Below are 25,685 nucleotides of genomic sequence, written 5' to 3'. Positions count from 1 at the left end.
TCAACTGTCTTCACCGTCACTATCACCTTGCGCAAAAAAAATTACTCTGGAGAGTTACACATGGTTCGGGTTGTCGGGAGTTCCCTTTCCGAGTAGCCTATCCCGTCAGTTGTCTTTACGAAATATATTCGTTATAAGTCAACATCGCGACTGGACAAGTCAAATTTCACCAAGTCCATAAGACGAGTCCAAAAACCTGGCGAAAGATTCGTGTTCACTACGAGGTACTTGGCAACTCCAACAATCCATTGCGCGTACGAGACGCACTGAACCAGAACAGAGCCTGCGCCTGCCTCCAGTGAACTGATGGGTCTCGAGCGTAAATTCTCTTGACAGTATACCAACAGTGTGTGAGAGAGACACGGGAGCCTAAGCAGAATGCAGGCTATTCTGGGGATAAGGCAGTGGGCGACTATTGTTGGAGGAAGGACTTCATTATTATGCTCAGTACTGTACAGGGAAAAAAAGTGACAATGTTTTACCTTTTATGCATTCAAATGAACATGACGTAAAATAAAAAGTAAAGTGATCAGTATCAGCCTGGTGTGGTTTTTGACCTGATACTATATTAGACAACACAACTACTACATAAAAGGTACATGGTATCAATATATATTTTAGCCTACATGTTAAGAAATAGGCCATGCCTTCACATGACAAAACTACAATTTTTTTTTTTTTTTTTGAAAAAATTGAGACCAATCCCATGGGTCAAATGAAGTGTGGTGTTAAACCAGAACACTAAACAGACAGGGTTGATAATAAAACGGCAGAGTCCAACATCACCTAATGTTGCCCTCTAGTGTTCTAACACAGAATTACAGCTCTGCAGTACCAACAAACAGTTCCAATTGATGCTGATGGACATATGATTCACATGTTTTATTTATAGTAGTAGAGACAAAGCCCAGATATATTAATTGGAAGAATCCACACTTGTTTTGAATACTTTTTTACTTGAAGAATTTACTACATTGTACAAAATTGCTACTGGCTTAATAGTCTACATATCCTTCAAAAGTAATGATGATCAATGTACATGACACAAATTGGTGTGGTGACAATATCTAGAGCAATTTGTACATCTACAATACACTTAAATACAGTGTGAATAAGGGTGCTCTTACAAAAAGAGGAATAAATTAACGTAGAAGAGCTACAGCAAAATTGCACTTACATGGTGAAGTATAATTTCTAACTAAGAAAAGTCTCATCTCAGATACAGAGGCCAAAAAAAGAAAGAAAAAAGTAGGTACACAGACCACTCATGTTGGTCAATCACTCCCTCTACAATTTCTGATGCAGATAGAAATCATTTATATGACACAGAATGTTCTTACCAGGCAAATCAGTTGAGATAACTCATGATACAGCCAATAGAGAGAGAGTATTACAAAGCTTAGCGGTTCTTTTAAGTATTCCAGCGAAAACATAATCAAGAAGAAACAATCAATTATTCTGAAACTTCACAAAAAAATTCAATAAATGTGATGTTCAAGACTTTTCTGTTGAGATGGGTGTTAATAGCTCACAGTTCACTTATTCAAATTAGCAGTATTTAAAATAATTCCTTCTGCTTTTACCTCTACTGCACAGTCTCGCAAAATATCTACTTCTGATCTACCGTCTGCAGAGGCAACATATAAAAAGTCTGATATCAGAAATACATTTATGTGAGTCAATAATACAGTTGACTGACTCATTCGTACCGCCAGAGATCGATGTGATTGGGTTAGTCTGGAAAAGAACCAATGGAGCGCCAGTTTGTGATAGGCTGACACGGGAAATAGGCCTGAGTCATTGATGACCACAGCCAGAAACAGTGTCAAGACTACATGATGAGAAGTTACCGTCACATACAGTAACACAAAAAATAAAAGTAGAGTAAGTATAGGCCTAGACACAGGAGTAATAGTAGTAGTTCCTTGTTGTATAAAGTTACACAAATCAGAATTTCACATTGAGCTAGCTAAATAAGGCAGGTCGTAGCTAGTGTTTCTATATGGATATAGAAAAGGTATAACATTTTAGATGTGGCTCAATTCATACCTGCATGCTACAGATTGCTGTTGTCATCCACAGATGGAGTCATAATCTGGATCAGAACATTCTAGTGAAAGCCAGGTCCTAACTGAACACTAAATGCTGGCGCTTGATCAATACAACTCACTTAAAAAAGCAAAGGGGAAAAAAGAACAGGACACAATAAAATTAAAATAGTAAAATGTCAGTAGAAAGTCATTGCCCATCCTATTAAGAGTCTAGGTCCAGTGCTCCAATTTAATTCAGCGGTTTGAGGTACAGTGATGAGGCTAGGGTCTTTGATACAGTGGTTCTTCCTCCAGGTAGGCAGCCTCAGGTTGACAGATCATCTACCTGAATGGGCTGCGTGGAGATGGTGTGCTGAACACAGGAATGTACCCAATGCTAAAGGGTGTCAAAAAATTGTCTCAAAGAGTCCAGTCAGACATGGTCATCTTTGCTTTGTCCTCTTCCTTAGCGCTCAGCAGCTATTGCAGTCCCTTCCTGCTATAAACATATCTAAAAGAACTGTGTGTGCACTGTGTAGGTAATTAGGAATGCTTATGAGAGGACCAGTGACAACTGAAGTACTAACATACTGAGGAATTTTTAAAAAATAAAATAATAAATACTTCTCGAAACTGGAATGTAGTGAGAGAAGGAATTCCAAATAATCCAATTTCATGATTGCAGTTGGTTTGGGAATGCCATAGGAGTTGCTGGTTGTCACTAGGGCAGGAACTTTCCCCAGTTTTGGAAATGCAGTAAAATATTAATCTTGTGTTAAGGGTGGGAAGTAGCCCACTAGTTTGGGAACGCCAGGAATAGGACATACTTGTTGTGAGCAGGGCAGAAGCTAGCCCCCCTGATTCCCTCTCAGAGCTCAGTGGTCAACAGACCTTTGGGCTTTGTGCCGTCCTTCTTGGGTAGTTGGGCAGCAATGCTGGTGAGAGGAGAACAAAATGAAAAGCCCGGAACTCCTACCTTTCAGTGTGCACAACATACAGTCATGTATAATAATAATAATAATATTATAGTAGAACAGTAATATTGTATTGCTAACCAGTAAAATGGGATGCAAGAGAACACAACGTAATGAGAAACCAAAATGAGAAAGTGCATATCCATCATCCTATGCATATTGTTTCAAGAGACCTGCATGCAGCAGAAATCAAATCACATTTTATTTGTCACATGCGCCGAATACAACAGGTGTAGACCTAACAGTGAAATGCTACAATATACTTGACGCGAGCGCTGCTTTTTTATAATTGTAAAATGACAAACCCAGAAAGCCTACTACCTTCTAGAGTCCACAACATTAATCCTAATTAACAGAGTTCATTCAGCAGTATAACCAAACTTTATAACTTGTGCAGAGGTGTAGTGTAAAATCAAATGGAGCTCTAGCCTTCACCATGTTATTAAAACAAGATATTGACGTTCATCAGGAATATAATTAAGTCAACGGGGATGTTAAACACAACAAGCTTCTGTTAATAACAAGGGGAATTATTTGGTCTACTCTCTACCCAGCATACTTAAGCATAGCATATGACATGACATGGTGCCAAAAGCGCATAGCAACTAAGACTAGCTACCATGAACACAATGTCCAGATGAGATGATCAAAACAGCAGTAGGACAAGGCAGCGATGATGACGTGTCATGACTGATTTACCTTGTGGCAATCACATTGTGAGTTTGAGAGAACAGATGGGGGTGCAGGGTTGGGGCAAGAGCCCCCCCTTCAGGTTGGAGAGGGGCGGCGGTCTTGGCAGAGGGGTCAAGGAGGCCGTTAGTAAAGATGGCAGTGGGCGGCTGCATTAGAATGGGAGGAAAAGGAAAGTGGACTGGGTCAGTCTCTACATGAGGGATGGACTATGGACAGACAGACTAAAAGACAGACATACTTAGGCCCAGAGGACTGTTCATAATGGACAGACTAAAGACAGACAGGAGCACTAAAGCCCAGAGGACACCAGTACTCACCGCAGCAGGGACGATCCAGCGAGGTGATATCATGGACTTAGATTGCACTGGTGCTGGTGGTAACTACAAGAGATCCACGTTCAAGAGTTACACTCAAAGCACCACACCTGTCAACATACTGCAGGCCTATGAACTCAGTTGTGGTAGAAATCTTAAGACACAGGTTTATTATGAGGTCTTGACTGTTGTGGACAATAGCATTCAGCTACAGTAGCTAAAACATGAGACAGCGAGGGTTATTTTATGGCAGATGGGGTCTAGAGACTTACTACTGGGGTTGGGTCTGAGAAATCTATCAGGTTATCACTCAGTGCGACCGGCAGCAGTGGCAGGGTGGGCATCTCCAGCTCCTCTGGTTTGGCCTGCGTAGCGACAAGCCAACGGCTATGTTAACAGCTCACACATTCACACACAATTATTTCTGTGCATTCAGATGTATTTTGCTATATGCAACGCAAGCGAGAAACTGGTAAAGCAAAACACAGCTTAAATTGGAAACCTTTGATGGCAGTCCTTCGTTAAGTATTTCAGCAGCCATCATGGTTGCTGACGGCATGAGATCCGCAGCCAACATCTCAACACTGAAGAGAACAGAGACAAGACAGATGTATAAGCGTTTTTCATTCCTTTAGGGTTTGATGAGGAACTGAAATTGCAAGGCTAACATGCACATTTTCAATGGAAACAAAATCCTGACGTGCTTGATATGCAAAGACACGGACTTAACGATTCACCGATACGCATCCGTCCGGCGATTCAAATCTTTAAGATAGGCGTGCATCGGTCCGTGAACCCCAAACCGATCAAAAATGTAGCATGCGTCTGTTAGAAAATCGACTCAGAACTTTACGAATCACGATTCAATGTGTTTTGCTCATATTACCTTCTTTCTACCTTTTGAAAATACATCTCATCTTTTGTGACAACTGATGCATCCTCTCCTTCAGTGTCAAACTAAGCCTGAAACTGTATTGACAGTCATTGAGCTGCAAGTCCGATTGCATGACGAACAACCCCAGGCAATATCAGTAGCCTGGTCAAACAGCTTCACGCGCTGACCAATACGAGCTAGGTGGCCCGTTCCTGATCTTGCACATCTGCATGGCACTTCCAACATTCAAATGCTAAAATGGTTTGCGCGATATTAGGCTTTATTAGTAGTGACATGTAATTTGCTAGGTTATTGTTAATTATCTGCTGTTGAAAATGGTGTTTTACCAGAATAAAAGCAAGCTGCTGGAGACAACTCATCTTGCTATACCAACTGAACGGGGCTTACAATTGATTTTGTGATTGTTCAGGTTCACCATCAGCAATAGTTTTGGTAGTTTAGCTTTAAACAGTCAGTGTAGATGGTCATTATTAGATATACAAGGTCAAATTAATAATTTCATAACGAGGACAGCAATTCGGCTTTGCGAGGCACACTGCATTGCGGAAGGAGAAAAGCAGTTCCGCAAAACAACTTCCAAACGGTCAATACCATTTAATTGAGATAGATGTGAAATCCAACGTTTTGCTATATATTCATTGGCTATGTCTAGCGCTGCAAAAGGAGGGTATAACTGGAAACGTTCAGAACTCTGGTAACTTTAAAGGTTTATTTAGAAGTTTATAAAATGACATCTAGTGACCTTTTTGGATACTACAGATTATCGCAGGTGTCTAATTATCTCTGGCCCTCTGTGTGTAAAACATATGAAAATTAAATAAGATTATTGAAATAAAACAGAATGAGAAAGCTGTAAAACAAATAAACCATCTTGGTGAATACCATTGGTGTTTAATATGAGGGTTTCAGCATAAAATATCCATATATATAGTACACATTTATATGCATGTGCTGTCAATGTTTTGGTGTCAAACTGGTGGCAGTTGTGAAAAAGTCAACAGCTGGAAGGGTTGCAGAGTAATAGAAAATAATGCCATTGTTGATTAAATGCTTTAGTCATTAATTACTAGTAGGCCATTTTCTCTTGAACCATATGGTCTATCTACTAGAAACTCATGGACATACAAAATTAATACTACATTTTAAAGTTATTCAAGTATAACTTACCAAAGTTATCATAACTGCCATATATTTGCTGTTAATTACCAAAATGACTGAAGATACCAGTAACTATGAAAATGTACTGCTAGTTTCGCAACCCTAGCTATGTCATAGCTAATTTGTAAACGATAAATATGGATACTTTACTAGCTCAAACACTTAACCTCCTAGAGTCGATTTGCCCACGCCCCGCGGAAATCTAATAAGCATATTAAACAATCCCCATTAAAATCTGGCAGATTAAGCTAGAGATATCCAGTTTTTTTGTTTTGTTGCATTGGATGGTTCTTAATCCACTGCATCGGTCGATGTCGCACTTCCGCATCTGCGGTGAAAGGTGACAGAGCTAGAATGTTTGACAGACCATGAGACATCCTGAAAATCGTTATCACATAATCAAACGGTTTGGCCTAGATACCATTATGACCCCTCCATGGAAAGACTCTCACAAACACGACGGTTACAAACTAAAACGTATCGGAGCCCATGTATCTACATACAAATCGTCTTGAAAAGGGACAGATGCACACCCCTAAGACATGTATCAAGGCAGAATTTAGTCATGTGACATGGGCACACATGACTCCCATGCTCCTCTAGACGGCAGCAGAGAGCTGTGTAAAAACAACGGCTTTGTCTTCAGTTCTGCGACGTATAGCCTGGTAGCTTACCACCATGTTTCCCCACTCCAGACCTCGAGTACTCTTTAACACTACTAGAAACTAAGAGGTAATATACAGTACATCTCCTCAAATGATTCTCTCAGATGGAGCTGTAGTCCTGAGGCTGCCTTGTGGAACCTTATTCCCGGGACAGGTGGCCCCTTCTAATCTGGGTGTGGCCCACTCCCCCCCTCCCCCCCATCTCATATGCATACATCATTTTACACAGGGCGATTAGCATCCCATAGGAACCATCAAAGGCACTTCAAGAAGAATTAAACAAGAACACACACAAACAAAAAAACTACAAAACTTTGAAATGGCAGTCTCACCTGGCCCCAGCATTGGTCAGCAGTGTGGGTTTGAGCAGGTCCCATGACTCATGTCTCTCAGGACGTCCAGTCAGAGACAGGGACGAGTTGCTGCCCATACGCCCACTACGCACCTTCAGCCTGGGACAGACGAGCAGTGGACATTTGGAGAGATCTACACCACACCAACACTCAGCCTAACATTCAACATTCCCTGTTTGTATAGGCTATTTGAGATTTTCAATGCGAGTCACAGTTTCAGTTTGGTGAGTCACACTGTACACACAAGCTGCATCAATTATTGTTGTTGTGCACATTGTTTGCTTTAAAGTGTTAGGTTTGAGCTCATTCAGACTAACGGAACCCAAACCGGCTGCGCGCGTGAGCCATCGTGCATACATTTATTTTGTCCCCCTACACCAAACGCGATCACGGCACGCAGGTTAAAATATCAAAACAAACTGAACCAATTACATTAATTTGGGAACAGGTCGAAAAGCATTAAACATTTATGGCAATTTACCTCGTTAGCTTGCACTTGCTAGCTAATTTGTCCTATTTAGCTAGCTTGCTGTTGCTAGCTAATTTGTCCTGGGATAAACATTGAGTTGTTATTTTACCTGAAATGCACAAGGTCCTCTACTCCGACAATTCATCCACACATAAAACGGTCAACTGAATCGTTTCTAGTCATCTCTCCTCCTTCCAGGCTTTTTCATCTTTGAAGTTAAATGGTGATTGGCATCTAAACTTTCATAGTATTACTACACTGACCTGCAACACAGTTCGTCTTTCAATCACCCACGTGGGTATAACCAATGAGGAGATGGCACATGGGTACCTGCTTTTGTAAACCAATGAGATGGGAGAGGCAGGACTTGCAGCGCGATCTGCGTCAGAAATAGAAAGGAGTTCTATTTTAGCCCTTGGCAACGCAGACGCTCGTTGACGCACTCGAGCAGTGTGGGTGCAATAATTGAATAATAATAGATTTCTAAATTGATTTTGCAATGCTTGCACACGCGACGCGAGCGGTGTGGTCAGCCTATAATCTTCACCTCTATACAAAATCACTTTAGAATAGTTGCTGCAAGAACCACTACTGTCTATCAACAACAAGAGTCCCGCCCCACAGATAAGTGGTCATCCCCTGGGAAAGAGCTGTTGATTCAGGGATTATTGTCATAACAGAATTATGCTAAGAGTCTTCATTAATATTCTAGCCGCTAATGGACTTGAGCGGCAGGGAGGTTCTGATTGGCTGAGGCTGGCTGTGGAGTGTTGGGGTAGCTCAGGGACATCCCATTTACATTTTAGCCATTAAGCACTCTCTTATCCAGAGTGACTGGGGTGAAGTGCTTTGCTCAAGGGCACAGATTTCCCCCTAGGTGGCTCTGGAATTCGACCAGTAACCTTTCATACTGGGCCAAAGTTCTTAACTGCTAGGCTACCTGCCACCCATCATTCCAAGATGGGGGTTTCCTTTCTCATCAAATAACGTACAATAAAGTCTGGTCGTCCAATGCTCTTAATGCATGAGGTGGAGTGAAACACTGCACATGTGTGTGAAGGGTCGAGACTAGGAATACAAGCGTACTCTCTTTCTGTGACCTCACTCACCTGGCTGATGCTTCCTGTAGGTTGGTGTTCTTGTCCCCGATCACAACGTGCTCCTCCAGTGATCCCTACAACATACAGAACATCAGTACATTGAGGAGAGGGCTAGAAGAATCAATATGCCTGGTTGCGTGTCCTTCAAAGATAAAATTGCACCTGTATCCAAAATCTTAGGGTTTACAGTACTTATACAACACACCCTCATTTACATCTAAGAATCCAAAGCATCTCTATGCAATTTCGATGTTGACCCAAGATCATTTCTGAGTGTCCACAGACGGGGTGCTAGAGTCCAGTAAAGTACCTTGAGGGCAGCCTCTGCCTGAGCTTTAAGGATGTTGCTCTTCAGGTCCTCTGGGGGGCGCAGTGGAGCGAGCACAGGGCTGCTGCCCACACTGTTCAGACACTTCTCTGTGAGCTTCACCACATCCTCCTGGGGGGAGAATCACATGCACACAAAACGCGCAGACAAACACACGGATGGACAATGGAAAGGTTGTAGTTATGTTGGCAGGTAGCCTAGTGGTTAAAGCATTGGGCCGGTAACCGAAAGGTTGCTAGATCGAATCCCCGAGCTGACAAGGTAAAAATCTGTCGTTCTGCCCCTGAACAAGGCAGTTAACCCACTGTTCCTAGGCCATCATTGTAAATAAGAATTTGTTCTTAACTGACTTTCCTAGTTAAATAAAGGTTAAATAAATAAATAAAAAGGTCTCCTTTGCCTTCCACCTCCCTCTGGAGAAATAAACATAGTAACCTTACAGACGAGAGGTCAGAGGAGGCAGGAAGTTGGAGCTTAACATCTTGTCTGATCTTCCACATTGGGGCGGCAACTATTTCAGAAAATGAATACCTAAAACTAGCCATACCCATCTAATATACACACGAGGAAATGTCACGCTTTAGTAAACATCGCTAAATTACCAATAGCTTTGTTATGAGCAGTCAGATACACTGTGGCCCCCTTGCCATATAATGGCTCGCCACCCCAGCCCATACCCAGCCCCACTCACACCCTGCTGGGGTGCTCCCTGTCTGACACGGTTTCTATACATTAGCCTGTCATAGTGACCTACTGTTTGCCTCAGCATATGGAACCCATTAGGGTCCCAGAGAATCTCAAACTAGAGGCAAACCCCCTGCCCTTACCTACGAAATCAAATATCACACATATGCTGTTGCTCTGACAAACTATCCCACTCCCACCAGAGAATGTCCACGCAGCTCTCGGCTCCCGTTCCCATACGTTACAATGTGACATTAAGCAGGCTTTGTCCCCTTTAGAGTGTGGTGTGTGTTCCCGGTAATGTGTGTGCATGAGTCCAAGAGTGTATGTACCCAGTATGCATGTCTCTGCGTATTTGAGCACAGAGGGCATGCAGAATATATCCGCCCTTCCATTTGCTCTTTCCCTCTCCCACACCCAGCTCAGTGCACTGACCTGGTTGTTCATGTTGAGGTTGACGTTAGCTCTGGAAGGGACAGGGAGTGGGGCAGTGTCCAGTTCCAGCTGCTTCAGCCGCGCTGCCGCCTCTGTGGGAGAAACAGTCTTTACTCACAGCACACATACCAACACCAATCCTTGTGGAGCACACAGAGAAAATCTAACTATTTAAAACACTTCAGTCCCATTCCTAACTTTTAATAACACTGAGAATTAAAAAAAAAATGTTTTTGGTGTACTTAGCCTCCCATTACAAAAGACGGCTTTGGTAGGCAGGATATTTGTAAGGCAGTTCTCTTTTTAACATTACACAACCTTACCGAACACAACTTCATTTGCAAGGAGGAGTACTTTTTAATAGAGGTTGTTACTACGGTTACCGACAGTAAGCCTAATATTTGCATGACTGTTGTCGGTCGGCGCGTGTAAGCTCACCAGCAAGAGAGACTGCGTCGTCTGCCGTGAGGCTGGAGGCGGAGGCTGCCATGCTTGGCCCTGCCTCCTCAGGCAGGCCTGCTGTCGCCATGGGAACAGGTGTCCGGATGACATCATCGACGCACGTCTTCAGCAGATCAGCTACGAGGGGCAGTGGCATGCTGCAGGGGGGAGAGGAGGGCAGGACATGAGGATAGACAGAGACACACTGATACACCAACATGTAGGGGACAGAGGTTTTTCCTGGCCATGTGACTGAGCAGGAGAAAAAAAAACTCAGGGCCGAAACATGAGAATGACTTACCTGAACACTCGAAGACAGACTGAAGAGTTTGTCATACTGACAGTGCATGAGGCTCAGCACCCTGGATCCTACTCAAGTAAACATGGATGAAAGAAATGCCCCCATATCCATAACTACGATTGTAACGCAACAGTTGCTTGATCAGCCCTCAAATTAGCGCACGTAAGAATACACTGTATGGGAATTACAAAACAGCATGTTCCCTCCATCAAAGAGGGTCTGGAATTGTGACTAAACTTTTGTTGCTAAACTCCAGCAGGGTATACTGTAGCTTACACTCGGCTGCAGCCGGAGGACAAAGACCTGATGAACGCTGAGAAGAATATTACCACACATACTGCCTTAAGACCTGTAGACCTGACACACCAGGCATCAGGTTAGATGACATGGGCCTCATTCATACAAATCTCTCACAGTTTGGGAGGGAAAGGGAGACAGGCATGAGAGTTGTGTAGGAGGGGTAGAGGGAGTATAGAGTGGGGGAGGTGTACTAGCTAGTGAGTCACATTCCATAAGTGACTGCAGTGAGATTACAGGCTGGAAGAGGCTTTGATACAACTGGTTTCAGTTTTCTTAGGAGAAGACACCCTCCCTCCCTCATGGTAAAGAACATGCTGCCTGCTGCTAATAATTAGCCCACAGGGACCAGCGTAAATATATTTCAGCCAAATAGCACTCCCTACCTCTAGAAAAATTATAAATAAGCGTAAAAATGTGTACACTGAAACCATAAACTGCCTACTCACAAGTGAAGTTGGGCTCTTTAAAAGAAAAATGCTGTTCATTATCAAAAGGTCTCAATAAAGTACAATACAGAGACAATATTTGGTCACATGACAATGTAAACAGGAAGCTAATTTAAAATAAATCTTCATTGGTAGAGCTGTGAAAGTACCAGTAGTGTCAACATATAGAAATACTAGAGAACATTAAAATTAACCATCTAGGAACTAACAATACACGATTAGAAGTTTTTATTCCATCTATCTGTATTCATAATTTGTGCATTAATTCAACACAGAAAAGGCAAGATTCAGACAACATTAGAGACGTGTGCAGATCCATAAAACGTACCAACATAGATAAAAATCACTCACAAAATGTGGGTTGAATCAAATATTTGGATGATTAAGACCTGACAAAGACAACCATATGAAATATAACAGATAACACCAACTGCTTGGGGCAGTAAAGGCCAAAAAGGAACATTTAATGTCCCTGGATAATATAAAGTCATTCTTCAGAGAGATGGATGTCTGTCTATAATGGAACAGAACAGCGGTCCAGTGGGTTCATGCTCTCTCCTCTTGGCTCTTGTCAACAGGCTGGTTATTGTCAATCTTTCTTGCCAGCCCTGGACAGTTTCACTGGGGAGGGGTGTGATGCATTTCAGTTTCAGTGGTTGAGTGAGGAGGTGGTATACGGGGGAGTGAACAAATCCAGGTAGTGTGGCGTCACCTGAGCGCAGAGCCAGAGAGCTCTGTCTGGTCTGTTTCTTGTTGAAGATTAGGCTAGGGTCCTAGTGAGACAGGGGAAAGGTTGTGATAAGGTCCAGTGGTGTCCGCCCACCCACCTCCAGGAGGAGAAGGAGAGGGTCAGCATTGGGTGGTGAGAGGGGGGAGCGGCCTGGACAGAAAGTTGAAGGAAAAGAGGGTGAGGAGGTATAGCACGGTTAACACAAGATGGGAGGAATGTAAAAGTCAAAAAGAGGAGTGTGGAATAGAGAGGGAGGAGAAATATAGCAGAGCGTACAGAATAGGACTTAACCTGCCTTGCTGTATTAGGTGTTCAGTGACTGTGTGTGACTATTCTTTCTGCAAACTATGTGATGAAGTACAAGACAGAGGTCAACTGGCTGTCCTGAAGCTAGCCTTCCTATACATGATAGTATTACGACAGCACTGAGAATGACTGAGATTGGAAACAATGGCATGGTCACCATTGCTGTTGAAAAGACTGAAATGAACAGAAAGACCCTACATCCTTCATAATGGAGTGATATGTCACAATATCATGGTTGTGATCTATAGGAGATATGATTCATCTTCTCATTCTTTAGAGTGTGTTACCTACATAACTAGGTCAGTGGAATGGAAGCACTGCATATCAAATGACAGAAAACATCTCTACCAATGTGGACAGTTTTACAAACTCAATATGAGCGGACAGCGTTTCTCATGCCACTTAACAAGCACTTCAGTCAACTCAAAAATGGGGAAATACTACATTTTTAATACCCGGACATTAGGCTAACCTCTAGAGACGCTAAATAAATGCATGCCAGTGGTGCTATATTAACCATGCTTATGTTAGGGGTTTGAATTCGTAACATGTGTTTCCAGTACTTCTATAGAAGGTGGATGATGAGGTGTGTATAATTGAGTGGGAAACTGAGGTCAGAGAGGTAACAGGAAAACAGTTGGGGACTCAGATGAAGATGACATAACAGAGACATGTTGGACAGTTTGACATTAAATAAACTAAAACCAGGCTTAAGCAAGCGTGGAGCTACTGTAGCTAGCAAGCTACAAATGTGCTTGCTGTGCTGCATGCTGAAGCAGTTGTCATGCATTGGTTAGGTTAGTGGAAAAGCAGGCAGATGAGTGAGTGGGCGGTGCAGGTGAATTGAGGGTGAGAGAAAAGGGTCAATTGACGGTAGTATGCCGAATCAACCACCGGTTGGGGTGAGGAGGGGAATTTAACATAATGACCAAATTCATCGCAACTCCTATGCTTCTGTAAGATTCCATTTCTTAGGGCTTGAAAACTGAACACAGGCCCTTTCCTACATCGAATTACTTATGAATCCTCAACAACATTATCTTGAATATCTTCCAAAGTAAAGCCAGGAGCGCTAAGCAGTCAGCAAAGAACCTAAGGAATGTGTCTGGCAGGTCTACTTAATTGCCAGTAAGTGAACAAACAAATTCTCAATATGAATCAATACAAGAAATTATCAAAATTACAGGAAGGAACAAAAACCCCCTGAAACAAATTCTGACCTCTGAAACCCTTATCATTAAACACATTAGTCATGATACCAGTCCTTAAAGGCTGTGCTCCGGTCCTGGCCGATTCACATGATCAGCTGCAGTGTTACATCAGAGCTCCAGCCAAATCACTGCCTCATTGATTCATTTGAATTCCCCACCTTCCACTGTGCTACGGCCACAGCTGCTGTTAGGACACATTCAATTGAAGGTATAGCATACCACTAAATCATTTCACTGACTGATCTAAAATCCTTCAATTCTGCTACTTAGTATCCACTAAAAAGCATTTATGAATCTCCTTACTTTACAATCCCCTTGAAAACCTTGCTTCAGTCAGAGGTATAAATAAGCTACATGTACAAAACATTAAGAACACCTACCTAATATTGAGTAGCACCCCCATTTTCCCCTCAGAACAGCCTAAATTCGTCAGAGCGTGGACTCTACAAGGTGTTGAAAGTGTTCCACAGGACACTGGTCCATGCTTACTCCCACAGTTGTCATGTTTTTTTAATTTAACTAGGCAAGTCATCTGTGGAGGGACCTGAAAATAGCTTAACTGACTTACAAGGGAAACTGGGAATATGTTGAGCCTGAAAGCCGCAGCAGCGTTGCAGTTCTTGACAAACCGGTGCGCCTGGCACCTACCACCATACCTCGTTCAAATACATTTAAATACTTTGTCTTGCACATTCACCCTCTGAAAGGCACACATACACCATCCATGTCTCAATTTTCTCAATGCTTAAAAATCCTTCTTTAAGCCATCTCCCCTTCATCGTACAGCCTTATTCTAAAATGGATTCAATTATAATTTTCTTATCAATTTACAAATACCCCATAAATGACAAAGTGAAAACAAGTTTAGAAATGTTGGCAAATTATTACAAATAAAAAAACATACCTTATTTACATAACTATTCAGACCCTTTGCTATGATACTGGAAATTTAGCTCAGGTGCATCCTGTTTCCATTGATCATCCTTCATTTTGGAGTCCACCTGTGGTAAATTAAATTGATTGGACATGATTTGGAAAGGCACACACCTGTCTATATTAAGTCCCACAGTTGACAGTGCAAAAACCAAGCCATGTGGTCGAAGGAATTGTCCGTAGAGCTCAGAGACAGGATTGTGTCAAGGCACAGATCTGGGGAAGGGTACCAAAACATTTCTGCAGCATTGAAGGTCCCCAAGAACACAGTGGCCCCCATCATTCTTAAATGGAAGAAGTATGGAACCACCTAGACTCTTCCTGGAGCTGGCTGTCCGGCCAAACTGAGCAATCGGGGGAGAAGGGCCTTGGTCAGGGAGGTGACCAAGAACCCGAAGGCACTCTGGAGCTCTGTCAGAGTGACCAATGTGGAGATGGGAGAACCTTCCAGAAGGACAATCAATCAGGCCTTTATGGTAGAGTTGCCAGACAGAAGCCACTCCTCAGTAAAAAAGGCACATAACAGCCCGCTTGGAGTTTGCCAAAAGGCACCGAAAGACTTTCAGACCATGAGAAACAAGATTATCTTGTATGATGACGCCAATATTGAGCTCTTTGGCTTGAATGCCAAGTGTCACGTCTGGAGGAAACCTGGCACTATCCCTACGGTGAAGCATGGTGGTGGCAGCATAATGCTGTGGGGATGTTTTTCAGCAGCATTGACTGGAAACTAGTCATGATCGAGGGAAAGATGAACAGAGCAAAGTACAGAGAGATCCTTGGTGAAAACCTGCTCCAGAGTGCTCAGGCCCTCAGACTAGGGCGAAGGTTCACATTCCAACAGGATAACGACTTTAAGCACACAGCCAAGATAACTATTGTAGTGGCTTTCGGAAAACAAGTCTCGGAATGTCCTTGAGTAGCCCAGCCAGAGCCCGAATTTGAACCTAATCGAACATCTGTGGAGAGACCTGAAAATAGCTGTGCAGCTACACTCCCATTCCAACCTGACAGAGCTTGAGAGGATCTGCAGAGAGGAATTGGAGAAACTCCTCAAAAACAGGTGTGACAAGCTTGTAGCGTCATACCCAAGAAGACTCAATGCTGCAATTGCTGCCAAAGGTGCTTCAACAAAGTACTGAGTAAAGGGTCTGAATACTTATGTAAATGTGATTATGGGTTATTGTGTGTAGATTGATGAGGGGGAAAAAGCCAAAGGGGTCTGAATACTTTCCTAAGGTACTGTAGGCTACATGCATGTACACAGAACTGACGTTAGGCCTGCTAGTTACCACTGATGGTGAATTAGCCTAGATCACAGGAGGATTTCAGTTTCCACCACCTGACCTGATCGTCTCAGTGCCTTGGAAGTGATTCTGAAGAGATCTCCTGGCCTTCAGTAAACTTTCTTCAATTCTAATCGCCTGTTGACAACGAGCGCTTCACGCTTGTTTGGTCAGAGTCATGAAATATGCACAAAGAATTAAGCTTTTATAGGCCGGAGCTAACATTTTTATCTTTCCTCAGTCGTTGCTATATTCCAATCTTAGACTTGTTTCTGTGGCAGAGGACAATACACCGGCAACAACTAGTCTAAAGCACTGCATTAACAAAGCAATGAAGTCTGTTTATCATTAACCTTCCTCGTATGACTAGGGAGGCCGAGCAGCCGTACACAAGCCGAAGATCACCATGCGTAATGCCAAGTGTCGGCTGGAATGGTGTAAAGCTCGCCGCCATTGGACTCTGGAGCAGTGGAAACGCGTTCTCTGGAGTGATGAATCACGCTTCACCATCTGGCAGTCCGACGGATGAATCTGGAACGCCGACAGTGAGCCAGGCCTAATCTCCCAACATCAGTGCTGGACCTCACTAACGCTCGTGGCTGAATGGATGCAAGTCCCCGCAACACTTTTCTAACATCTAGTGGAAAGCCTTCCCAGAAGAGCAGTGGTGTGAAGTACTTAAGTTATTACTTTAAAGTAATTTTACTGAAGTATTTTTTGGGGTATCTGTATTTTTATATTTTTGACTACTTTTACTTTACTACATTCCTTAAGTAAATATTGTACGTTTTACTCCATACATTTTCCTTGACATCCAAAAGTAGTCGTAACATTTTGAATACTTAGCAGGACAGGAAAATAGTCAAATTCAAGCACTTATCAACCGAACATCCCTGGTCATCCCTACTGCCTCTGACCTGGAGGACTCACTAAACAGAGAACATCCCTGGTCATCCCTACTGCCTCTGACCTGGAGGACTCACTAAACAGAGAACATCCCTGGTCATCCCTACTGCCTCTGACCTGGAGGACTCACTAAACAGAGAACATCCCTGGTCATCCCTACTGCCTCTGACCTGGAGGACTCACTAAACAGAAAACATCCCTGGTCATCCCTACTAGCCTCTGATCTGGAGGACTCACTAAACAGAGAACATCCCTGGTCATCCCTACTGCCTCTGACCTAGAGGACTCACTAAACAGAGAACATCCCTGGTCATCCCTACTGCCTCTGATCTGGCAGACTCACTAAACAGAGAACATCCCTGGTCATCCCAACTGCCTCTGACCTGGAGGACTCACTAAACAGAGAACATCCCTGGTCATCCCTACTGCCTCTGACCTGGAGGACTCACTAAACAGAGAACATCCCTGGTCATCCCTACTGCCTCTGACCTGGAGGACTCACTAAACAGAGAACATCCCTGGTCATCCCTACTAGCCTCTGATCTGGAGGACTCACTAAACAGAGAACATCCCTGGTCATCCCTACTAGCCTCTGATCTGGAGGACTCACTAAACAGAGAACATCCCTGGTCATCCCTACTGCCTCTGATCTGGCAGACTCACTAAACAGAGAACATCCCTGGTCATCTCTACTGCCTCTGATCTGGAGGACTCACTAAACAGAGAACATCCCTGGTCATCCCAACTGCCTCTGACCTGGAGGACTCACTAAACAGAGAACATCCCTGGTCATCCCTACTAGCCTCTGATCTGGCGGACTCACTAAACACAACTCCATATTAATGCCCATGATTTTGGAATTACATATTTGATGAGCAGGTACACACAGATTTTTGGTCATGTAGTGTATCTCAGCCAGGTATTGAGACAATAGCAGGGAGCAAAATTTTATTTAACTTACAAAGAGGGAGGAGGAGGAGTGTACTTTAGCATTAGTAGACCACAACAAGTGGTGGTCATGGAAAAAGCCCACCAGAGTATTGGCATAGCTGATGTCTACACTGATTGGGTTGGTATTGAAGAGAGGATCAATGCAGAGAGAGAGCAACCATTACCATGGATGGAAAAGTATTTGTTTACCGCAGGAGAGACAGTCACCAGTCCTGAATCATAGGACCCAGAAGGCCCAGAGAAATTGATTGGATGAAGCAAATCTACAGATAACTTGGAGGGTACATACCTTGCCTTAAGAAAAGGCCTGTTTGGTTTCAGTACATCATCATACTAGAACAAAAAGTAGAGCTTTAAAATGTTGATTTTACGTAAAAGAGAACAGCTTCAAAGTAAACCAAATACAGGAAATGCATACATTTCAGGAAGTTAAAGCAGACCCGCTTTCATTGTACAGTAATCCTCTGGGGATAAAGTTTAGAAGAGAAGAGAGAGGGGGGTTGAGGAAAGGGATGAGATATTTCTTAGAAGAAAGAGTTTGTTGTTGCCAAGCCAGCGGGGGCCACGGCCACCAGCAATGCAGCAGTAGCAGGACTACCACCACTAGCCATCTGCCCAGTGTCAGAGCAAACTGCCAAACATGCACACCATTCACATTCTAGTCACTCACTGTACCGCATACATGCATACACTCACACACAAAACCACCACCACCCTACTTCCTGAGAGCTCCAGGATGTGCATAGTGCAGCCAGGGTCATGTCCATTAGGGCATGCAATGGAAAACGTTTCTAAACATTTTTCAAGTGAAAACAAAAATGTTTGTTTCTTATTGAACAAGTCCAGCTAGTCCCACTCCTGTCGCAGTCCAATTTCTTCCAATTGTTGCCTAATGAACACGGCCCAGGTATCTGTCTGGTCACTAGCGGTCCCAGAGCAGAGCAGGCACTAGGCAGAGCCTTCATGTGCATCCCAAATGGCACCCTATTCTCTCTGCAGGGTAGCCAAGAGGTCAAAGCGTTGGGCCAGTAACCAAAGGTCGCTGGTTCGAATATCTGAGCCGATAAGGTGAAAAACCTATTGATGTGCCCTTGAGCAAGGCACTTAACCCTAAGTAAAACAACATTTCACTGCACCTTTCCAGTGTATGTGACAGAAAAAAAAGGGCCCTGATGAAAAGTAGTGCACTATATAGGAATAGGGTGTGATTTGGGATGCTGCCTCCGTGTCAACCACGCACTACCAAGTGACAGCAGGATGGACAGATTAGGCAGCTTAACGCTCTTATGGCATTAGAACAGCGAGTGGCTCACCTCTTCTCTGATTGGCCACCGCCAGGACTCCTGGGGAGGGTTTGGATTTCCATGGGGCCGCTGGTGGAGACTGAGGGAGCAGGGCTGACCACAGGAAGAGACCAGGGGCTTCTGATGTGGAGGGGCTGGGGGAGAAACAGAGGGACAGGGGTTAGGACACTGGATCATGGGTGGGAGTCCAAAGGCCGATTTCCCAGACACAGATTATGCCTCGTTCTAGAATAAAAAGCATTTCATAGAAACGTCTCCATAGAAAGTGCTACCTAGTCCAAGACCAGGCTTAATGTGTTTGGGAAACCAGCTCTTTGCCACTAGTCTCAGTCGGGTTAAAGGAACGCAACATACCTTAGTGTCTTTGTTGGTGTTCACTCCATTGTTGTGACTGGTAAAGAGAGGAGAGAGATGGGAGACAAGAGAGAGCATTCACTAAAACAGTCAATGGACATATTGTTTTAACAGTGTAACCCTTTGACCTTTCAGCCTTAAGAGCTTATGCTGATATAAGCTTGAAGAAAATCACACACTTTTTTCACTATAAGATATGGCTGCCATATCAAGGCTGCTATGGAGGACCCATGTTTTTGACATGCAATGTCGCAGAGCGCTATGCCTTTGATTAATCACTCGTCGCTATGACAATCAACGCAAAGTGAGCATTATCAAGTCACACAGTCATGACATCATTGCTAACTAACTACTATGTAATTATCACATGATACAGTGCCTTTGGATTCAGGCCCCTTGACTTTTTCCACATTGTTAGGTTACAGCATTCTAAAATTGATTAAATTGTCCCCCCCCCCCCCTCAATACTACATAATGACAAAGCAAAAACAGGTTGCTAGCAATTTTTCCTAATTTATATATAAAAATAAAAAAACATTTCCATAAGTGTTCAGACCCTTTACTCAGTACTTTGTTTATGCACCTTCGGCAGTGATTACAGCCTCGAGTCTTCTTGGGTATGACGCTACAAGCTTAGCACACCTGTATTTTGGGAGTTTCTCCCATTATTCTCTGCGGATCCTCTTAAACTCTGTCAGGTTGGATGGGGAGGGTCTCTGCACAGCTATTTTCAGGTCTCTCCAGAGATGTTTGATCGGGTCAAGTCGGTGCTCTGGCTGGGACACTCAAGGACATTGAGACTTGGCCCGAAGCTACTCCTGCGTTGTCTTGGCTGTGTGCTTAGGGTCGTTGTCCTGCTGGAAGGTGAACCTTAGCCCCAGTCTGAGGTCCTGAGCACTCTGGAGCAGGTTTTTAATCAAGGATCTCTCTGTACATTGTGCCGCTCATCTTTCCCTCAATCTTGACTAGTCTCCCAGTCCCTGCCGGTGAAAAAACATCCCCACAGCATGATGCTGTCACCACGCCTCACCGTAGGGATGGTGCCAGGTTTTAAAAAATCTAATCAAATTTATTGGTCACAAATTTGGTTAGCAGATGTTAATGCGAGTGTAGCAAAATTCTTGTGCTTCTAGTTCCGACAGTGCAGTAATATCTAACAATTCCACATCAACTACACACAAATCCAAAGGGATGGAATAAGAATACGTACATATAAATATAACGATGAGCGATGACCGAGCGGAAAAAGCAAGATGCAATAGATTGTATAAGATACAGTATACGCATATGAGATGAGTAATGTAAGATGGTTTCCTCCAGACGTGACGCTTGGAATTCAGGCCAAAGAGTTCAATCTTGGTTTCATCAGACCAGAGAATCTTGTTTCTTATGGTCTGAGAGTCCTTTAGATGCCTTTTGGCATACTCCAAGTGGGCTGTCATGTGCCTTTTACTGAGGAGTGGCTTCTGTCTGGCCACTCTACCATATAGGCTTGATTGATTGTCCTTCTGGAAGTTTCTCCCATCTCCACAAAAGGAACTCTGAAGCTCTGTCAGAGTGACCATCGGGTTCCCTGACCAAGGCCCTTCTCCCCCGATTGCTCAGTTTGGCCTGGTTGCAAGCTCTAGGAAGAGTCTTGGTGGTTCCAAACTTTTTCCATTTAAGAATGATGGAGGTCACTTTTCTTGGGGACCTTCCTTGCTGGTATCTTGGCCATGGGCTGTTATAATCTCCACCCGGCACAGCCTGAAGAGGACTGGCCACCCCTCATAGCCTGGTTCCTCTCTAGGTTTCTTCCTAGGTTTTGGCCTTTCTAGGGAGTTTTTCCTAGCCACCGTGCTACTACACCTGCATTGCTTGCCGTTTGGTGTTTTAGGCTGGGTTTCTGTACAGCACTTTGAGATATCAGCTATATAAATACATTTGATTTACACTTCCCCAGATTTGTGCCTTGACGCAATCCTGTCTCGGAGCTCTACGGACAATTCCTTAGACCTCTTGGTTTTTGCTATTGGACCTTATATAGACAGGTGTGTGCCTTTCCAAATCATGTCCAATCAATTGAATTTACCACAGGTGGACTCCAATCAAGTTTTAGAAACATTTCAAGTTTGAACAACAGGAAAACAGGAAGCACCTGAGCTCAATTTCGAGTCTCATATCAAAGGGTCTGAATACATATATTTTTTTAATGGGCAACATTTCCCAAAAACTTATTTTAGTTTGTCATTATGGGGAATTGTGTAGATTGCTGAGGAATTGTTTTTATTTAATCCATCTCAGAATAAGTCTGTAACGTAACAAAATGTGGAAAAAGTCAAGGTCTGAATACTTTCCGAAGGCACTGTATAACCCTGATGCATGATAAGATGATGAATGGTGAGAAGAGGATGTCAGGCTGATTGTGTTCTATAATTAGGCCGACCCCTTCCCTCCATGAGATATTCCCAATGCTTTTCTTTTTTCTTTTGGGGGGGGAGATATCAACTTTCAACACTACATATATGGTGGTTTCTATGAATGTAATTGTCTGCATCATTGCCAATCCCCCCCCCCCCCCCCCCCCACACACACACAGTTGAAGTCAGAAGTTTACCTTAGCCAAATACATTTAAACTCAGTTTCCCAATTCCTGACATTTAATCCTAGTAAAAATTCCCTGTCTTAGGTCAGTTAGGATCACCACTTCATTTTAAGAATGTGAAATGTCAGAATAATAGTAGAGAGAATGATTTAGTTCAGCTTTAATTTCTTTCATCACAATCCCAGTGGGTCAGAAGTTTACATACACTCAATTAGTATTTGGTAGCATTGCCTTTAAAATTGTTTAACTTGGGTCAAACGTTTCAGGTAGCCTTCCACAAGCTTCTCACAATATGTTGGGTGAATTTTGACCATTTCCCCCTGACAGAGCTGGTGTAACTGAATCAGGTTTGTAGGCCTCCTTGCTCAGACATGCCTTTTCAGTTCTGCCCACACATTTTCTATGGGATTGAGGTCAGGGCTTTGTGATGGCCACTACAATACCTTGACTTTGTTGTCCTTAAGCCATTTTGCCACAAATTTGGAAGTATACTTGGGGTTATTGTTCATTTTGAAGACCCATTTGCAACCAAGCTTGAACTTCCTGACTGATGTCTTGAGATGTTGCTTCAATATATCCATAATTTTCCTCCTTCATGATGCCATCTATTTTGTGAAGTGCACTAGTCCCTCCTGCAGCAAAGCACCCCCACAACATGATGCTGCCAACCCATGCTTCACGGTTGGGATGGTGTTCGTCGGCTTGCAAGCCTCCCCCTTTTTCCTCCCAACATAACCATGGTCATTATGGCCAAACAGTTCTATTTTTGTTTCATCAGACCAGAGGATATTTCTCCAAAAAGTACAATCTTTTTCCCCATGTGCAGTTGCAAACCGCAGTCTGGCTTTTTTGTGGCGGTTTTGGAGCAGTGGCTTCTTCCTTGCTGAGCAGCCTTTCAGGTTATGTCAATATAGGACTCATTTTACTGTAGATATAGATACTTTTGTACCGGTTTCCTACAGCATCTTTACAAGGTCCTTTGCTGTTGTTCTGGGATTGATTTGCACTTTTTGTTCAAAAGTCCATTAATCTCTAGGAGACAGAACGCGTCTCCTTCCTGAGCGGTATGACGGCTGCATGGTCCCATGGTGTTTATACTTGCGTACTATTGTTTGTACTGATGAACGTGGTACCTTCAGGCGCTTGGAAATTGCTCCCAAGGATGAACCAGACTTGTGGAGGTCTACAATTTTTTCCCCTGAGGTCTTGGCTGATTTCTTTTGATTTTTTCCCATGTCGTCAAGCAAAGAGGCAGTGAGTTTGAAGGCAGGCCTTGAAATACATCCACAGGTAGATCTCCAATTGACTCAAATGATGTCAATTAGCCTATCAGAAGCTTCTAAAGCCATGACATTTTCTGGTATTTTCCTAGCCACAGTCAACTTAGTGTATGTAAACTTCTGCCCCACTGGAATTGTGATACAGTGAATTATAAGTGAAATAATATGTCTGTAAACAATTGTTAGAAAAATTACTTGTGTCATGCACAAAGTAGATGTCCTAACCGAATTGCCAAAGCTATAGTTTGTTAACAAGGAATTTGTGGAGTGGTTGAAAAACAAGTTAATGACTCCAACCTAAGTTAATGGCAATAATTTGGGTGTTCTCGAGTAGCACAGCGGTCTAAGGCAGTGCATCTCATTACAGACCCTGGTTCGATTCCAGGCTGTATCACAACTGGCCGTGATTGGGAGTCCCATAGGGCGGCGCACAATTGACCCAGCGTCATCCGGGTTAGGCCATCTTTGTAAATAAGAATTTGTTCTTAACTGACTTGCCTAGTTAAATAAAGGTTAAATAAATAAAATAATTGGAGTAAAACTAACAGACAGGCTTCTACATATATACATTTCACTCCAAATGCTTTATTGCTGTTGCTATGTAAAAAGGTCACTTCCTGAAAGAGCACAGCAGCACACACACAAAGAAATCTTGGGAATAAAACAATGCACACTGATCACACTGTACAAAAGAGCAAGAACTTCTTCTCGCAGTCCTCACTCTATACGATGTGTGGTTGTGATGATAACCAGTGCTTGCCTCCCCCAGCACACAGGAGAGATAAAGCCTCCCAACGCAAGGCAAGCCTGGAGGAGGTTACACACCAGAGGGATACAGACTGTGTGAAGAACTCTGATAGTTTGTGTGTGCGCGCGCGTCTCTCACTCTGTGTGTGTGTGTCATGTTTATCACACTGAGATGAGTCAAGTCTTACAACGACAGAAGAGAGATATTCATAACAAACAGCTAGAGGAAGAGACTACTCACTGATCAGTGCCCATTCCCAATATTCAGTTCTGGAATTTAAAAAAAAAGTACTTACTCTTGGGGCTTGTTGGCTCCTGGGAAATAATACGAGAAAGAACATCAAAATGAGTCAGGTATGATGTATAAGAGTCTTTCTATAAATAATGGCGCCGATGTGTAACATTGGGATAAATGTTTCAAAAGAGTTTGAAACAAAATGAAAGATTTTCATGCAGTTGCAAATGTGTACTTAGAGGAATAAAAGTGAATACATGCAAAATGGCCCACACCTACACAACATAGGCCTAGGAACACACATCCTTTAAGCAGGGCTCATACAGACATTGGCAAGTCAAATTCAAGGACTTTCAGGGACTTTTTCCAAGCATTTAAATTGTAATTTAAGGACCTCAATGTTATAATTCCTATACCTTTACATATAGGGCCTGATATAGAAACTGCCCTCCCCACAAAAAGCATGCAAAATGTTTAAAAAAGTAGGCCATTAACACTAAGAATAATGAATTGTTTTGGCCTTGCCAATGCATTGAGTCATTATTACATTCTAAAATAGCTGAAAATAATGTTGACATTGCCTGACTAAATAGATGGGATGCATGGTGATTTTTCCTGTAGACCGTGGTCAACGCAGGCACACATAATAAAACCATGAGTAGCAGTAAGTGTTCATCTCACCGTCGCCGTTTTTAAAATGAGTGACCAAAAACAGGATTTGCATGGAAAGCCAAGTTGAAGCCAGCATTAAGTGTCATCATCCTCATAATTACCGCACGCGGTTTAACCGCAACACCATTCAATTGAAGCGGCAGGAAACAAACAAGTGGCCACATCTCACAAAATATGATAAGAAATGAAATCACAGATAATTATAAGGGAGCAGGAGAACTTATAAATTGGCTGCAAAAATTACTTTTCAAGCACCAAATTGAGGAAATGTCTGATTTTCAAGGTAGGCTTATTCCAATAATTTAATTTCTGAGCTCCAAATTTAAGTAGGCTACTTCAAGCCCCTTGTTTAAAATTGCAGGTGTAACATGGAAAACATGTATTTGTTATTTTATTATCAAGTCATATTGTGAATAAGCACACTAGGCGATGTAATTTGTAGTCATTATATCCACAATAATTAATAGGAAACGCATTAGGTGTTGCGCAATACTCGATCCTACCCAATTGCGCCCAGTAGACTCGGTGTCCAATCCGAGGCACAAAAACATATGAAAATATGAACTCATTTAACTTGCTGTTTTTCTCTGTCAAATCTAA

The 25,685-nt window shown here is 43.0% G+C and overlaps 2 protein-coding genes across 9 annotated transcripts in view; both read right to left on the bottom strand.

The window, feature by feature from the left end:
- Nucleotides 1-389, bottom strand: part of LOC106586303 (receptor activity-modifying protein 1) — a 69,029-nt gene extending 68,640 nt beyond the window's left edge. The window contains exon 1 of the mRNA XM_014173449.3: nucleotides 1-389. This exon is cut by the window's left edge and continues 249 nt beyond it. The gene's annotated coding sequence lies outside the window, so the exon portion shown is untranslated.
- Nucleotides 390-936: 547 nt separating this feature from the next.
- Nucleotides 937-25,685, bottom strand: part of e41l5 (Band 4.1-like protein 5) — a 48,630-nt gene continuing 23,881 nt past the window's right edge. For 6 of the 8 annotated variants that reach the window (XM_014173419.3, XM_014173417.3, XM_014173420.3 and 3 more), the window contains 13 exons: nucleotides 24,475-24,493; nucleotides 19,568-19,604; nucleotides 19,223-19,347; nucleotides 10,537-10,697; nucleotides 10,099-10,190; nucleotides 8,962-9,090; nucleotides 8,661-8,725; nucleotides 7,062-7,181; nucleotides 4,514-4,595; nucleotides 4,284-4,376; nucleotides 4,015-4,077; nucleotides 3,704-3,843; nucleotides 937-2,965 (listed from right to left, as the gene is read on the bottom strand). In XM_014173419.3, the coding sequence (XP_014028894.1) occupies nucleotides 2,899-2,965; nucleotides 3,704-3,843; nucleotides 4,015-4,077; nucleotides 4,284-4,376; nucleotides 4,514-4,595; nucleotides 7,062-7,181; nucleotides 8,661-8,725; nucleotides 8,962-9,090; nucleotides 10,099-10,190; nucleotides 10,537-10,697; nucleotides 19,223-19,347; nucleotides 19,568-19,604; nucleotides 24,475-24,493 (1,193 nt within the window). In that variant the 3' untranslated portion in view covers nucleotides 937-2,898. 8 annotated transcript variants of the gene reach the window in all.

Source organism: Salmo salar, chromosome 25, assembly GCF_965601325.2.
Source record: "Salmo salar chromosome 25, fSalSal1, whole genome shotgun sequence".
Lineage (NCBI taxonomy): Eukaryota > Metazoa > Chordata > Actinopteri > Salmoniformes > Salmonidae > Salmo > Salmo salar.
This window is presented reverse-complemented; position numbering and strand designations above follow the sequence as displayed.